The following is a 16879-nucleotide window of genomic DNA, read 5'->3' on the forward strand; positions in this document are numbered from 1 at the left end:
TCTGCTTCTCTGTGAAGTGATGGATTAGCCCTCATTAACCTGCAGTCTGTTTTACAGGAAGTCTACAATACACTAAGTTCTGACCATCAGTATTCACTGTTCATCTTTTCAACAGCTCTGTGTGGTGGAAACTCTGGACTTGTTAGTGCAAACCCCCCTGTTTATACAGGCCCTGAAGGAGGAAGTGGTACAATTAACTGTTACCTGACTCTGTCTGGAAGCTGGAGGTTCTTCTGTAAGAACAAATGTAAAGAAGAAGATGTTCTCATTAGAACAGATGGGGTCAGAGCGAACAGCGGCAGATACAGCACTGAATATAAAGATGGATCCTCTGGAAGAGGAATTCTGTCTGTGACCATCACACATCTGACCCAGTCTGACTCAGGACGGTACAGGTGTGGTTTGGGCAAATCATCGGTTCCAGATTCATACACTGACTTTGAGGTCAGAGTTTCTGATGGTGAGTTGATATATTTATCATATTCACTATATTTAGTGATTTTTGAAACATAGGAGTAAATGAAATCAAATATATAGCTCTCAGTGTGACTCTGTAGATATGTGTGCAGCATCTTACAGGACGTACAGATTATAACTGTCGACTGTTCATTTTCTCTACAGGGCTGTTGGATAAAAACTCTGGTTTTATCCGTACAAACATTGAAGGAGATAACCTCACTTATCCATGCAGGGATTCTGTCAATAGAAGCAGGACGTTCTTCTGTAGGGGTGACTGTAAAAAACAAGAGGACATTCTCATTGAAACAGATGAGGACAGCGCTCAGAGAGGCAGATACGGCATCAAGTATATAGAAGGATCTGTATTTGGACTGTATGCTACAATCACACAGGTGGTCAAGTCAGACTCAGGACAGTACAGGTGTGGTTATGGCAGAGCTTTGTCTCCAGATTCATACCATACATTTTCAATCCTCGTTGATGGTGAGTTTTGGTTTTGTTGTATTTTCTTTCATTAAAACTGATGTTTTTATTTTTACTCATTCATTCATAATGTATTTTTTGTTTGTATAACAACTGTTTCTACTAAGAATTATAAATTATTAGTAGAAATTATTCAGTATTAATTAAGTCCAATGATTATTAAAATAATCATTGGACTTCAGTAGTTTTAAATATATTTGTAAGTTTTAAATTCTCATTAATGATTTGTAGATGTGTATAAACAATTAATACTTTTTTTTGTAACAAAATGTAAAGATGTTATTAGTCATTATGTAAATAGTTTGGTCATTTATAAGTTGTTTAAAACTCTGAACCCATTTATAAATTCCACTTAAGGCTAAAGCTAAAAGCACATAATTCAGAGATCTGTCTGTAGTTGTTAACAATTGAGAGATGCCCTCCTTTCAGCAAGGGGAGAACATATTAGGAATCTCATTGTCAGAATCAAGTTGGAGGTTCTGCTATTAAGCCTACAGCTAAGTTGAGAAAGTAAGGATCAAGTTTGTCAGGACCTGTGGATTTGTTAGGATCCAGTTGCTTTAGGATCCGTGGACCTCTATCACATCAAAAGTTTTCAGGTTCAGGACAGTTCAGAGGACACTGTACGTCCAGCTGTCAATCATGGTCCCTCTGCCAGCTTAACCTAAAAAATGCACACTCTGAAAGTGGTAAAATTACACATGACAGCAATATCTAATAAAGATTTTAAAAATTGTACAATAGTTAACCTTGTGTTTGCTACTTCTCTCTTACTCTCAGACTCCCCAGCCTCCAACACTGTCCCTCGCCCAGATTATTTCTTGCCTCTGGTTGTATTTGTGCCTTTGGTGTCTGTGCTGTTGGCTGTTTTTCTACCGGTTCTCTACCTATGGAAGAAAAGGAGGAACATCAGAGAAAGCACTGACAACATAAACATGGAGGCGACTTTCTAATATTGATATTCTTATTTATTTTGTTGTGATCTGAATCGTTGCATTGTTATCATTCCTGTTTTATTTTCAGTCATCTCTCACCCATGAGAACCGGGCTCCAGCCCCCAGATGTGAAGACTCCAACTACCAGACCCTTGATGCAGCCAGCAGGGATCAGGATCAAACCTGCGCTACATGTCTTTAAACAGAAAACAAATTATAATTGAATCTGGATTTGGATCATGCAGCTTAGAATAAATTGCAAGCCTTCTTTTTCTTTCTCTCTTTTTTGGCAGATATTTTTTGTAAATATGATATTTTTCATCACTTCCCCTTTGATGATACAGTACTGAGCATGTTTGTGAGGATGTTCAGCAGCATTTCACTTGATTATTCTAAAATACAAATGAAGGAGTCCTTAGTTATTCTTCTTCTAAACTTTGAGCTGAACACAAAGAAGATTTAGGGGTAAAAAATTATGGATTAGCTTTTCCCATTTGACAAAGACCCATTCCTTGATGAAATGATTCCAAAGATGCTTAAAACCCCACTTAACTGCTGTTTTGTAACCGTTTTTTTTTTTCCATTTTTTTGTTGTTTAATTATGAATGTTTTATTTATCTCACTCATAGTGACATTTATTATTACAGTTGTTCAGGCGTCATCACAGATGTATGAACGGGGGCGGCCCAATGGTGGAGTGGTTAGGGCGCATACCACATGAATGGAAGCTCTTAGCAGGCGAGCGCCGGTTCAACTCCTAACCGGCCCGACTCTTTCCTGCATGTCATTCCCCCTCTCTCTCTCCCCTTTTCTGTCACCCTCCCAAAAAAATATCTTAAAAAAAAACCAAAAAACAAAACAGATGTATGAACCAATTATCTCCTTTATAAATCAAGCACACACAGATGTGCACACACTCATCACATTCACTTACTCATATTTTCTTGTTCTTATTTTGCTATTATTGCAGTTATGGCTGTTTTAATTCTATATATTTTGCTTCTATTAGTTTGCTATCACTTTTAAATAGTCATATTATCTTCTGTTGTCAAGTCTTGTGTTTTCTCATTTTGTTAAATTTTAACAGTAATTAGATGGAGGCTTAAATAAAGAATCCCATTTGAGTTTTCAGTCTTTTCCTTTTTTTTAATCTTTGTTATTCCCTGCATATTCTTTTAATTGTGCAAATAAATAAGATTTAAAAAATGAGTGTAGTTCAGCTTTAAGCTGTCAAGTCAATGAGCCAGAGTTGCACTTTGTAATGAAACAGTCCCCCCCATTATTTGTTGTTGTTGGGGTGCTCTCTCTCTCGCTCTCTCTCTCTCTCTCTCTCTCTCTCTCTCTATGCCATTAACTTTGTATTTTTTTCTGTCCCGTAGTTTGTGCGTCTCCTCTCTCTCCCTCTCTCTGTCCTCATTCTGCAGGTATCTCTGCCTCTGGAGCAGCAGGATCCAGATCCAACACTACTCATCATTACTATTAACCACTGTTATCTGTCATCATTATTGATAACACCATTACCTACACAGCTGTTCCTGGTCTCTCTCTCTTTTCTCCTCTCTCCTCCCCCCACCCCCCCTTTTTTATCTCCTCCTAAACCCAACCGGTCAAGGCAGACCCCCCCCCCCCACCCTGAGCCCGGTTCTGTTGGAGGTTTCTTCCTGTTAAAGGGAGTTTTTCCTCCCCCCTGTCGCCAAGCGCTTGCTCTTTGTGGGAACTGTTGGGTTTTTCTCTGTAACAAAGTAAGGTCTCGACCTTACCCTGTAAAGTGCCTCGAGATAATGTATATTATGATTGGGCGCTATAAAAATAAAATTGAATTGAAATTTAATTGAATTAATAGCTAACAAATATCAGTCAACCTGTGTGGTGATAGATGGTACTGCAAGCTTAGTATAAAAACTGAAAAATATTACAGCTCATTAACAGCAGCATTCAAATGAGAGAACTAGAAGAGTTAGTTCTAAAATCACTGATGTCCCACCATGGGTGTGTGTATTAAAGTCTTTTGTGTCTTTGTTAATTTTGGATTTAGCTATAAAATTATATAGAGAGAGATATTTATATTAAGTCTACTAAAGTAGATCCTGTAGACAATTGATGACATTCTACAAAATACAAAATACAACTTGATTGAAACTAGGATGCATTTTGCCTTTGCTAACAAGCTAAGCAAAAGCCACTTATCTATTCATTAGCAGGATGAAGATGGGTGAAAAATAAAACTCCAATGTCCAGCCAAACATAGCTCACACTTTGTTTTCCCCAAATCCATTGCAAAAAAATACTGAAAAGTACTGTTTTTTTCTATCCAAGCAATAATACTGTGAAATACCATTTTAAGCTATTTCACCAAAAAAACAGGATTATACTGTTGAAATTTTCAGATAAAATTAACAGGAACTTGTTAATTGCTGCTCCAATATACACCACCTCCTTGGGTCCAATTATCTGCTTGCATGGCTTTTTATATCACTTTATATCAAAAACATTTCACCTCTCATCCAAGAGGCTTCATCAGTTCATGCTCACATCTGACTGGTCCCAGCCTGGTCGTTTTCCTAGACAAATAACCAAGTCCAGTTGCTTTTGATTTAAAATTCCCTTGAGAGACTAAAAGGGTGAAAAAGCTATGTCAGTGACTGTTACAATGGAGTTCGAATGTGTAGAAAGTTGCAGATTTAGCTGTCTCCTAAAAATGACCTTTACATGCAATTAATTTACTACTGCAGACTCTGATTCTATTCTTTAACAACTTCATGAGGAAATGTATTTTTCTGTATTTTATTTCACACAATGGAGAGGTGATAGCAAATGACGGAGTGAGAGGTACAACAAAGGTTGAGGGCTGGCGTCTTCATTCTTTTGCCGCGGGGACGCCAGAGGAAATGTTTTTAAATGGCATTGTATCTGTCGAGGCCAGTGTTTCGCATAGACAGCCCACACAGTTCTGTCTGGATCTACATTTGTTGAAGACTGTTCAGTTTCGGTATTGTGTCCTGCTTTGATATTTGTATCCGTTTTCAAACATCCTCCTTCCTTAAATTGATATATTTCCTGTCATGGGTGCAACAGTTAACACAGGAATGCTGATTATACCCAATGAGATATCAAACGGAGGAAGTTAAACAGCTTGGATGGAGATTTGGGGTTTTGTCCGGGTCAAGTCCAAGTGAAAGTAAAATGTGATGGAAAAGTACAGGTCAGTTCATCATTAAATTGAGCAGCTTCAGCTTTCTGACAGACCAGACAGACAGTGGAAGGAGTGAGGGACAGAGGCAGTTCTCCTGCAGCTGAATCAGGATCTAATTCACAATGAATATCCACCATGTTGTGATCTTCTGCTTCTTATCAGGTGAGGACTGATTACCTGACTGTCTCTTTAATGCTGCACCACACACTGCTTTTGAACATTAGTCCTTGTTTTTCAGTTGCTGTATTCATATTCAGATGTTCTGTTGTTCTCTGTTGTATTCTGTTAATCTGTCTAATCTAACCCATTGTCATTACGTTTATCATTTATCCATAATTTGTTGCTTATTTTTGTGGTTGATGTTAGAAGGCACAGATACCCAAAGACACTGTGACAACTACTGCAGCTACAAGTACAACAACAACAAGAGCTGCTGTGGAGCCAGTGAAAAGTGTCTGCCTCTGTATCATCTCTGCTTCTCTGTGAAGTGATGGATTAGCCCTCATTAACCTGCAGTCTGTTTTAGTTTAAGTTCTGACCATCAGTATTCACTGTTCATCTTTTCAACAGCTCTGTGTGGTGGAAACTCTGGACTTGTTAGTGCAAACCCCCCTGTTTTTACAGGACCTGAAGGAGGAAGTGGTACAATTACTTGTACCTTTACTGTGTCTGGAAGCTGGAGGTTCTTCTGTAAGGAAGAATGTAAAGAAGAAGATGTTCTCATTAGAACAGATGGGGTCAGAGCGAACAGCGGCAGATACAGCATTAACTATAAAAAGAAAAGATCCTCTGGAGGAGGAATTCTGTCTGTGACCATCAAACATCTGACCCAGTCTGACTCAGGATGGTACAGGTGTGGTTTGGGTGAATCAACGGTTCCAGACACATTCCAAGACTTTGAGGTCAGAGTTTCTGATGGTGAGTTTGTACTTATAGTCATTAAAACTGCTATATTTAGTATGTTTACTATATTAGGGATTTTTGGGGCATAATAATTAATTAAATCAAATATAATCAAATTAAATATTATTGTTATTACCGGAAAAAGACTGAGGTTGAACTGAGCAGCTCTCAGTGTGACTCTGTAGATATGTGTGCAGCATCTTACAGGACGTACAGATTATAACTGTCGACTGTTCATTTTCTCTACAGGGCTGTTGGATAAAAACTCTGGTTTTATCCGTACAAACATTGAAGGAGATAACCTCACTTATCCATGCAGGGATTCTGTCAATAGAAGCAGGACATTCTTCTGTAGGGGTGACTGTAAAAAACAAGAGGACATTCTCATTGAAACAGATGAGGACAGCGCTCAGAGAGGCAGATACGGCATCAAGTATATAGAAGGATCTGTATTTGGACTGTATGCTACAATCACACAGGTGGTCAAGTCAGACTCAGGACAGTACAGGTGTGGTTATGGCAGAGCTTTGTCTCCAGATTCATACCATACATTTTCAGTCATTGTTGATGGTGAGTTTCTTTTAAATGCACATTTATTTTTAAAGAAGTGAAAGTTTTTTTATTGTCATTTAAATCTCAATTACAAAAATATACTGGCAAAAAAGTCATTTTTAATGATCTGTCAGAAACAGAAAAGAAACCATGACCTGATATTTCTCTTTATTATCTTCTCCTCTGTATCCGTATTTGTTCAGTGTCTGATTCTTTCATTGTGTTTTTGTCAAAAGCTCCATCCACTTTAAAACCAAGCCGAACTCTCCGACCTTTTTCAACCGCAGTCCCATCAACCTTCACGCCTTCACCAGTTTTCTCTGAAACCACCAACCAGCCTACAGCTGCAGGTACACATCACAGAGATGTAGTTTCAAACAATCAGGCCAAAATAAAAAACTTTCACCCTTTTTCCAAACTTTACTGCTTTAGTTGGCCACTACTCTTTGCTTTTGAAGAAGACCCCCCTATATAGAGTTGTTGAATTTAGATTTACATCCGTACTGAATCAATATCTGGTTGTTATTTGTGTTTTCATTGTTAAAAGCTCCAACCACTTCAAAAATAAGCCCAACTCTCCGACCTTTTTCAACTGCAGTCCCATCAACCTCCACACCAACAACAACACAGAGTTTAAGCTCCAGTTCAGGAAGCTCCACAACTTCACCAGATTTCCCTGAAACTACCAACCAGCCTACAACTGCAGGTACACATCACGGAGAAGTAGTGTCAAACATTCAGGCCAAGATAAAAAGCTCAAGTTCAGGACGCTTCACAACTGCAGTTTTTTCTGTCAGCACCAACCAGTTAACAGGTACAGGACAATTTGCAGTCCACTGTTTGTTCACCTGCCAATCAGTGTCCCTCTGCCGGCTTCAAAAACAATAAATACATTTAAATTTAAAAAACAGTGTGAAGGATTTTACATTTTGAAAACCTTACCAGGTTTTATACATAATGCTAAACATTTCATGTGTTTCAAATCATGTAAAACACATTTCCTTTTTTTTTTTTTTTTTGGTTCCTATCATTTCAATGGGTTGGATTCCTTAATGTACATTTATTGTCTCTCTCTCTCTCTCTCTCTCTCTCTCTCTCTCTCCCCAGATTTCTCACATGTCCCTCACCCTACTTCTTCCTATGTCCCTTCCTACTTCATGCCTGTGGTTGTATGTGTGCCCTTAGCTGGTGTGTTACTGCTGGTTGCTTTTCTGCTGCTCCACTACATACAGAAGACAAGGAAGAACAAACAGCAGAAACACTGAGGTGACTTTCTTCGACTCTGTATGTCTCTGTTCACTCTTACTGTCAGTTTCTACCACCACACTTTAAAATGACAGAAAGAAAATTGTAAAATTTAGCTGTAGATTTATCAACCTTTTTGATATTAGAAAGAAGGAACGCGAAACAGGCTACACATTTTTAGTTATTTAGCAATTGTTCATTTAGACATCGAGATTTAGGAGAGTACTGTAGCTGGCTAATTAACATCAATCCTTTCAGTTGGTTGAAAACTATGCGAAATAAAGTGAGATACAATGTACATTGTCATACGGATTTACTGTTCATGCATGCATCTACTGTTCTGTAATAAATAAATAAAAAGTTGGTTAACAGATAATTCCTGATGAAGCTACTTCACAATGCCTGTATAACAGCCAGCTTCAGACTAGTGTTTGAAGACTGAATTACATCCACATTCACACAGACTACATTGATCTTTCGGGTGACTGTCGACCATGATTAACCGTTACATTGCTGTTTTCACTGTCACTGTATGTGTTCTATTTCGCGCTGCTATCACAGTAATAGGCAGTGGTATTTGCACATAAATTAGCTACTGGATTATACTAACATCAGTGATTGCAGTTTTGACAGAGTAAAAAGCCCAATAAGAGCATGGAACTTGCTAGTCATTGTAAAAGTAGAAAAGTAGAAAAGTAGGCCAATTTTGACATTTGGGGTCAGAGGAGAATGGTCAGACTGGTTGACAGAAAGACTACAGTAACTGAGATAACCACTCTTTACAACTGCAATGAACAGAAAAGCGTCTCAGAATGAGCACGTCCAACCCTGGACAGTTGAAGACTGGAAAATGACTTTTAATACACCTCCTCTACCTGTTTCACCTAATGATTTATTTCCTATAAGAGCATTATTTATTGTTTATGGTTGTATTTACTGTTGCATGTATTTATAATTATATTACAATTATAGTTTTGACTTGTCCAATAAGCTTTTACCTGCAGAGGCAGCTGTGGTGTTCCTGTACACCTCGACAGGGGGTCAGTGCCATTTCCCATGCCTCAGGATATTAATTGGAGTTTTTTTCCATAGTGGTTTTGAAAATGAACATGTAGGAATGCTCCTTTATTTTTGGTAATTGGTCTTTTTCAACAAGTCCTCCAACCTGAACAGAACGACTGTACAGGTCGTTTTTTCAAGCCTCTGATGAGGCTTGAACCCTTACAGTGGTTGTCACGGTTACAGTAATAAACGGTCATGGCTTGGTTAGGTTTAGACATTAGAAGCACTTGGTCAAGTTTAGGAAAACATCGTGATTTGGGTTCAAATAAATACTTCCTTAACAGACAATCTTTGTTGTCATGGTAACAATAGAACAACATGGTTAACTCAAACTTCCATGGATAAAGGAAAAAAGTAAACTGTTACTTCCGCATGTAATCCAATGTAATATTCCTTTGTTTTGTTGACCCATCCATCCATCCATTAGTTCATCAATTCATCCATCCATCCATCCATCCATCTATCTATCAATTCATCCATCTATCCATCCATCCATCCATCCATCAGTTCATCAATTCATCCATCCATCCATCTATCCATCCATCCATCCATCCATCAGTTCATCAATTCATCCATCCATCCATCCATCCATCAGTTCATCAATTCATCCATCCATCCATCCATCCATCAGTTCATCAATTCATCCATCCATCCATCCATCCATCAGTTCATCAATTCATCCATCCATCCATCTATCAATTCATCCATCCATCCATCCATCCATCAGTTCATCCATCCATCCATCCATCAGTTCATCCATCCATCCATCCATCCATCCATCCATCAGTTCATCCATCCATCCATCTATCAATTCATCCATCCATCCATCCATCCATCCATCCATCCATCCATCCATCAGTTCATCCATCCATCCATCTATCAATTCATCCATCCATCCATCCATCAGTTCATCCATCCATCCATCCATCTATCAATTCATCCATCCATCCATCTATCAATTCATCCATCCATCCATCCATCCATCAGTTCATCCATCCATCCATCCATCCATCCATCCATCCATCTATCAATTCATCCATCCATCCATCTATCAATTCATCCATCCATCCATCCATCCATCCATCAGTTCATCCATCTATCAATCCATCCATCCATCCATCAGTTCATCCATCCATCCATCCATCCATCCATCCATCCATCTATCAATTCATCCATCCATCTCCTCACATGGGCCTTCGCTCCTGTCGCGCTGACTGAGGCCGCTAGATGTCGCCAAACATAAAGCGTAACTTCGGGTCATAATATCCTGAGTCCAGTCTGAATGAATGTTAATGGCTTAACTGTTTACGGAGAAAGTAGCTCTCGGCTCCCGGAAGACAAAGTCCAGGTCCGTCCTGTACGTGGCAGCAGACAGTCACAGAGGCAGACAGACAGGCGGTGTCTCACCGCCCCCACACACACAGACGGGACAGGGCGGTGCGTGTGGAGCGGTGTGGAGAGCTCTGTGGCCCGGTTTGCCTGCTCTGGCCATGCGGGGAGAGGATGGGGGAAGAAATCAGAGTTTCTCCGCTCAAGAACTTCATGGCTGGGGGAGTCGGCGGGGCCTGTCTGCTGCTGGCCGGACACCCGCTGGACACCATCAAGGTGAGTGACCGCTGCACAAATGTGTTTTAGAAAGGCTGCAAGGCGATCTGTCCTCAAAAGAAGTTGAATTATATCTGGAAGGGATCACTGAAATGTTTCCATAATGCTAATTCTCTTCCTTTAATAGCATTTCTAGTAGATTTTATTCTAGATTTAGTTTGGTTCACACTGGAAAAGTCAGTGATCAGATGTAGGTGTTGAGGGGATTATTGATAAATCAGCTTAAGATGTCTCCAAGGCCGTGTGGCTGTCACAAGGAACAGAGGAATGAGGTCTTTAAGGGCAGTAAGTAACTTTTTATTACTTTTTGTCTATAACATGCCAGAGAATAGTAGATAAAAACAGTATAGGCTAGTTACAGTTTCCCAGAGACTAAGGTGATTTGCTTGTATGTGGACTGCCCAGAACCTGAAAAATATTCAGTTTAATATCACAAATGACAACTTACAGGTCTGAACAATCAGAAGACACACACTAGCCTGATACAAACAAAACATTACACCCAGACACAAGAAGGTTCACAGGAAAAGGAAAATGTACATTTTTGCCCAGGTGTTCGCCTCATCAGGTGTGTTATTTGATGAAGGAAGGACCCTACAATCCATTTCTACAGGTTTTGACTGATGTGAATTACATTACAGTAATCTGCCAATCATTTTCTTGATTAATCAATAAATAGTTTTGGCTACAAAATCTGAGCTATATCTGTTACTTTTCCCAGATCTCAAAATGACGTTTTCAGTTTTCAGTTTCCAGTTTCAGTTAACAGAGAAAAGCAACATGTGAGAACCTGGAACCAGTACACTTGATACACTGGCTGATTGATTAATGAAACATTTAAGCTGTTGTTTGGTAAAGACGCTGTCATCCAGTCAGAGGCTGCAGGTTCATCTGCCCTGCTGAAGACAGTGCAGATCAAATTCTTACCAAACCAACAGCAAAGCTTTGAAATTAATGGAGGTGGAGGAAAGAGAGGTGAGAAGAAAACTTTTTTGGGGGGGGGGGGGTCATTGTGACAGCTTTCTATTCATAGCTAAACTTTCCACATCAGTCCGTGTACACTGGCTGTTGTCTGGATCTCCAGCACTGGCAGGGCGCATGTAAGAGTAAGGGTTCCTTCGATACAGGCACGGTGGTCTGTGTGTTGATTACCATGAAATTTTGTAAAGACATTCATAGTCCTGAAAGGATGAAGCCTAGCCTAGATAAGCTCAGCACTAATGACATTCAGCCTCAGCTGCACTTTGTGTTAATTAGCAAAAGTTAGTTAGTTTATTACTCTTTATTGGAGCCTTAAGCATCTCTTCGTGTGTCGACAGTTCTTCCACAGTGTGTCTCCTGCCTGATGCTGCTTCATACAGCAATCCATGAATGTGTCAGGTTATGCATTACACAGTGACCCTTTGTTGAGCTACTGATTGTGCATTTTATGTAGGACTAGGACCAATTTAACAAAATGCCACAGTGTGAGTAAGCTGTGTCTTGTTCTCACAGTAGGTCAGACACGCAAATTTGTGACCACCCTGTTTGTTTATCAGTGATCAGACATTGATGGGTGTTTCCCTTATCTTGTAGCGCGTTCTTAACAATCCTCCCTTCCAAAAAACATGGCCAGGAGTGTGTGTGTGTGTGTGTGTGTGTGTGTGTGTGTGTGTGTGTGTGTGTGTGTGGCTTAGCTTTCTAATTAAACTCTGTTCTTCAGGTGAGGCTTCAGACGCAGCCCAAAGCCTCCTGCACTCAGTATGTGCTCTACACGGGAACGTATGACTGCTTCCGCAAGACTGTGTCCAAAGAGGTCAACACACACACACACACACACACAGTTGCAGAAGACAAAAAGCTCATTTTCATTTCATCCTCTATTGTTTTGTGAATATTAAGAACTGGTTCATCAGAATAAACAGCTGATGGAGCTAGTTCTTCAGTCAGTGCCATTAAACCACTGCAGAAGAAGAGGAAACAAACAGATGAGGTCATTAAAAGATCCAGTCAAAGCTCAAATGATGGAAACATGACATTTCTGGTGGTATCATGTATGTGAGGGAGGTTACAGTCCAGTGATGTGATGTTTTTGTCTCTTTGCTGGAAGTGAAGAGTGATGCTGAAGTCATGTTTCATGAACTTTTTTATCGATTCATAAAGTCTGTTTTCATTTCACTTTGTCACATTTTGTTTTTATTGACATACCAACACTTTTTTTTACAATATTCTGACTGTTATTTCAACTTCTGCTTTTCACTCAGGTGTTTTTTATGTGCAAAATGAAAACCAAAACAAAACAAGTGGAAGAAAATACACTTATTAAAAGATAATTGTAACTTGTAAAGAAAACTGTTTCTTCTGTGTGTGTGTGTGTGTGTGTGTTTACAGGGTATCTTGGGCCTTTATAAAGGTATGGGGGCTCCCCTGGCGGGCGTGGCTCCTATGATGGCCATCAGTTTCTTTGGCTTTGGTCTGGGGAAACAGCTCCAGCAGACAGATCCTGACAAACCCCTGACGTTAGTAAACCACACACACACACACACACACACACACAGTGGTTTGCTGGAGAGTTTCTTTACAGTGTGCTTGTAGTACCTGGTATATGAGCTCTATATATAACTGTTTCTCTGTTGCCCTCCCCACTGCTATCATTCGCTTATTTTCAACACACCCCCTCTACACCCCCTTCCTCATATTACTCTGCCACTTCCCACCAAGCCTGTTGTTGTTAGCTCCTTTCATTTTGACCCCGTCTGCCTCTCTCTCTATATATATATGTACAGTATGTAGCAATGTCACACGTGCTGGAGACCCCTGGTCGCTTCTATCTCTAGCTCTAGGCCTGGTGTTTCTCAAAACCACATTCTCTCTGAACTCTTTATAGTTAAGAGTTCAGCACTGCAGTACTAATATATAGAGTGACAAGTGTCATGTTATACTCCAAATACAGGAATATGACACAGGGAATGTGTGAAAGTAGCAGTTTATGTTGTTTCTATTATCCATGACCATTCGAAAAAAGATCGTCTAATGTTGAGAAAATACTTATTTTAACCCAGATCACCATCTTTTCCAAAACCTAACCAAGCCGTTATTATAGTAACCATGGCAACAATGGCAGTGACAGTAGATACACCACTGTTGGAACAGTCCACGTGTTTATTATTGTAACCGGGACAACCAAGGTTCGGCACGCCTGCCACTGTAGAGCTCTATTCCAGGAGACTCCTACAGGTCGTATCAGAGGGTTGAAAAAAAAACGAGCTGTGTGGTTGCTCAGGTTGGAGGACTGGTTTGTATTTTGGTATTCTATTCTATTCTATTCTATTCTATTCTATTCTGTGCAGGCACACTCAAATCTTCCTGTCTGGCTGTCTGGCTGGGGTCTTCACGACAGTGATTGTGGCTCCAGGTGAGAGGATCAAATGTTTACTGCAGGTAAGGTTCCTGATTCTTCTGAGTCTTCTACACATGTACACGAGCCTGCGGAAGTGATTCTTGCAGATTCATATTTTTTTTTCCTGCATCAGGTTTTTATTTACTATTTGATTCAAAGAGCAGTGCTTCTTTGGTGGAGACCAAAAGTAGAGATAAAAGAGAGGGAACGCTGGACTTAGATTCACCAGTAGGTTCAACCTCTCAACCTAAAAGCTGATGATAAGTCAGCATTTCTTGTTCCTGTTGCCCCGAAGTGGCCAAAAAAAAGCAGTTATTGCAGGTTTCAGCTAAACTAAAGGTGTGTTTTCCAGGTGCAGGCTAGCAGTGGTGAATCAAGGTATGCAGGTCCACTGGACTGTGCGGTCAGGCTTTACAAGGAGCAGGGGATCCGCAGCGTCTACAAAGGGACTGTGCTTACTCTCATCAGAGGTACACTGATCTGTGGCTTTTGTGTGTTTGTGTGTTTGTGTGTTTGTGTGTGTGTGTGTGTGTGTGTGTGTGTGTGTGTGTGTGTGTGTAACTTCTAACAGAGGAAGTAAGAAAAAAGCTGTGATTGTTGAATCCAAAGGGCAGCATGGATTTACAGCCTCACATGTTTGTCCTTCTCTTCCTGTCTCTGTCTGTTAGATGTACCTTCTAATGGTCTGTACTTCCTGACATATGAATACCTTAAAAACTTCCTGACACCAGAGGGTCAAAGGTGAGTAACCATGGTTACAGTGAAGACGGTTATAAAGTACAAATTGATTTTATGTGTGTGTCTGTGGGTCTTTTTTGTGTTTAGTGTATCTCAGCTCAGCACTCCCAACATCCTCCTGGCTGGTGGTGTAGCAGGGATATTAAACTGGACGATCGCTCTTCCTCCAGATGTCCTCAAATCCAACTTCCAGACAGGTTAGAGTCTCAGTCATGGAGAACCTATGATAATGTTTTGATGAACGACATTAACCATTCCTTGCACAGCATTCATTATTTAAAGGTTCAACAGTTTGAGGAATATCCTCGTTCGCTTTCTTTCCAAGAGTTAAATGAGAAGATTGTTAGAAGCAGGGGGTCATTTCCCACTCTGCCCATACGGTGGTCTGTCTCCACTGTAGGTGCACGACTGGGATCAAACTAGTGTCCAAACACTGACAATAACACCTTAAATTACATCATAAACACATAATGAGAAAAAAAGTTTATTCTCCTGTGTATAACTCTCTTCTTTGTGTGTGTATGTGTGTGTGTGTATGTGTGTGTGTGTGTGTGTGTGTGTGTGTGTGTATGTGTGTGTGTGTATGTGTGTGTGTGTATGTGTGTGTGTGTGTGTGTGTGTGTGTGTGTAGCTGCAGATGGGAAGTACAGAGGTCTGGTTGACGTCCTCAGAACACTGCTTCGAGAAGAAGGACCTAAAGCCCTTTATAAGGGATTTAACGCCGTCTTTCTAAGAGCCTTTCCTGCCAACGCGGTAATACTGACCTCATATTATACTCTTATTCTACTCTTATATTTCTACCTCCTGATAACTAAAGGACAAAACCACCATCTGCCTTTTACTGAAAAAGCTCATTCCTTTCTTCTTCCCCTCTCTCTCAGGCCTGTTTTTTGGGGTTTGAGGTGGCACTAAAGGGATTAAACATGCTCGCACCCAGTTGGTGAGATAAGCCAGTTTGTCTGTTACTGGCCACCAGTGTGGACCAGCCCCTCACCGAGACAAAGACCTCTTCTGAGTTGTGTCTGTTTGTTGGTACATTTCAGGGTGGTGAAATGTAAGAAATCTTTGTATTCTTAAATGTATTTTTACATTTAATTTTACAAATTAATTATTTTAATTGCAACCATGATTTTATTCTCACTTTTTGTGAGCAGTGGTATAATGTGTATGCACATTTATGAATGTATGATTTTGAGATATAATGTATTTATTAATATTTTTTGGGAAAAATATTTTCTCACTTTTTTACAAACTATTTATGATGTTTGTAAAATGTCAGTTTATAAATTTAATCCCATTTAATATGGATCTAAATATATTTTTAATCTGCAAGCTCTGCCAAAAGTTAGTGTGAATTTATCCGGAGGTGAGTGGGTTTGATTGGTCTGTGTACAGGCACAGGGGGAGTTTTATAAGCTTTGTGAATAAAGTCTTGGAATAAATTGTTTTAAATTTGCAGTATAAATAGTGTCCGCTGTTAACAAACCTCTTGTGGAGGTAAAATTATGCTAACATGCTGCTGTTGTTTAATTAAATAGTCAGAAACACACAACAAACCTGCTGAAGGGTATTTCAGTGAAGGAATACCAGTTGGATTCTGGGAGATACAGTATGTGAGGGTTTTGAAGGACTCAAGAGAACATCGCAGCTCAGTTTCGCCCCCCAGTGGGCCCATGCCACACTGATTTCGTTCAAATCTAACCCTTGATCCAGGCAGCAAGGTCATAAAGATCTTTATTGATCAAACATTTACATGGGGGCTGCACTATATCTATATATGCATTTTCCAGTAGTTAAGTATGTGCAGCAGTGAAGAAGCAGGAAAGGCCAACACAAATTATTTGAGTAAAAGAATAATCATTCATGCCATGGAAGTACAGGGGGCTATTCCTCTCTGATATCACAAGCTCAGAGTTTTAACTGCCCTCTTGCTCTTAACATAGGCCTATATGTAGGTGTCCAGAGTTTGATTTGTGGTCAATTCATATTTGTTACTGTTTGTGAAATGTTCTCTGTTTCCCAAATAAGATTGAATCCTTGTGTATCCTTGTTGCCGTCAACACAGAGAAATCTATATAAACCTTATGCTGTGTCATATCTGGATCAATTGCACTGTGTTTATATATTTGTGTGAATACGATGAAGGAACACACGGCAAATAATTTCTCTGTAATTCATCAGAGGATTATTTCATATCCAGCATCTCCAACAAATCCTGTGTGATACATGTATCCTGTGCACAGTTCATCACCAGTTAAGATAAATTTATTCCAGGTTCATTCTCCATCAAGGCAAACAAAGGCGCTTCACCTTTGGCCTAATTCA

General features: G+C 39.8%; 2 protein-coding genes and 1 long non-coding RNA gene across 7 annotated transcripts in view; all 3 read left to right on the top strand.

The window, feature by feature from the left end:
• Positions 1 to 2925, top strand: part of LOC139606526 (uncharacterized) — a 7794-nt gene extending 4869 nt beyond the window's left edge. For all 3 annotated transcript variants that reach the window (XR_011684643.1, XR_011684644.1, XR_011684642.1), the window contains 2 exons: positions 116 to 460; positions 622 to 2925. This is a non-coding gene — a long non-coding RNA (uncharacterized lncRNA). The remainder of the gene's footprint in view (positions 1 to 115; positions 461 to 621) is intronic.
• A 1133-nt stretch (positions 2926 to 4058) lies between these two features.
• Positions 4059 to 8146, top strand: LOC139606572 (polymeric immunoglobulin receptor-like). Of its 3 annotated transcripts, none has more exons than XM_071458827.1 (6): positions 4059 to 5232; positions 5641 to 5988; positions 6223 to 6543; positions 6762 to 6875; positions 7073 to 7231; positions 7633 to 8146. In XM_071458827.1, exons 1-6 carry the CDS (start codon positions 5193 to 5195, stop codon positions 7788 to 7790), a joined length of 1140 nt encoding a protein of 379 aa, XP_071314928.1. In that variant the 5' UTR covers positions 4059 to 5192; the 3' UTR covers positions 7791 to 8146. The 3 variants fall into 3 exon arrangements, with proteins under 3 accessions (XP_071314928.1, XP_071314929.1, XP_071314930.1); XM_071458828.1 differs by having other exon boundaries at positions 7124 to 7231; XM_071458829.1 differs by lacking the exon at positions 7073 to 7231.
• Positions 8147 to 10187: 2041 nt separating this feature from the next.
• On the top strand, positions 10188 to 16019 carry LOC139606554 (mitochondrial carnitine/acylcarnitine carrier protein). Its single transcript, XM_071458805.1, has 9 exons — positions 10188 to 10437; positions 12140 to 12232; positions 12808 to 12935; positions 13767 to 13857; positions 14169 to 14286; positions 14485 to 14557; positions 14642 to 14751; positions 15186 to 15307; positions 15436 to 16019. Exons 1-9 carry the CDS (start codon positions 10336 to 10338, stop codon positions 15496 to 15498), a joined length of 900 nt encoding a protein of 299 aa, XP_071314906.1. The 5' UTR covers positions 10188 to 10335; the 3' UTR covers positions 15499 to 16019.
• The last annotated feature ends 860 nt before the right edge of the window (positions 16020 to 16879 follow it).

The sequence above is a fragment of the Trachinotus anak genome, unplaced genomic scaffold (assembly GCF_046630095.1).
Source record: "Trachinotus anak isolate AG129_WGS33_773 ecotype Australia unplaced genomic scaffold, CSIRO_AGI_Tana_v1 ptg000022l, whole genome shotgun sequence".
NCBI lineage: Eukaryota > Metazoa > Chordata > Actinopteri > Carangiformes > Carangidae > Trachinotus > Trachinotus anak.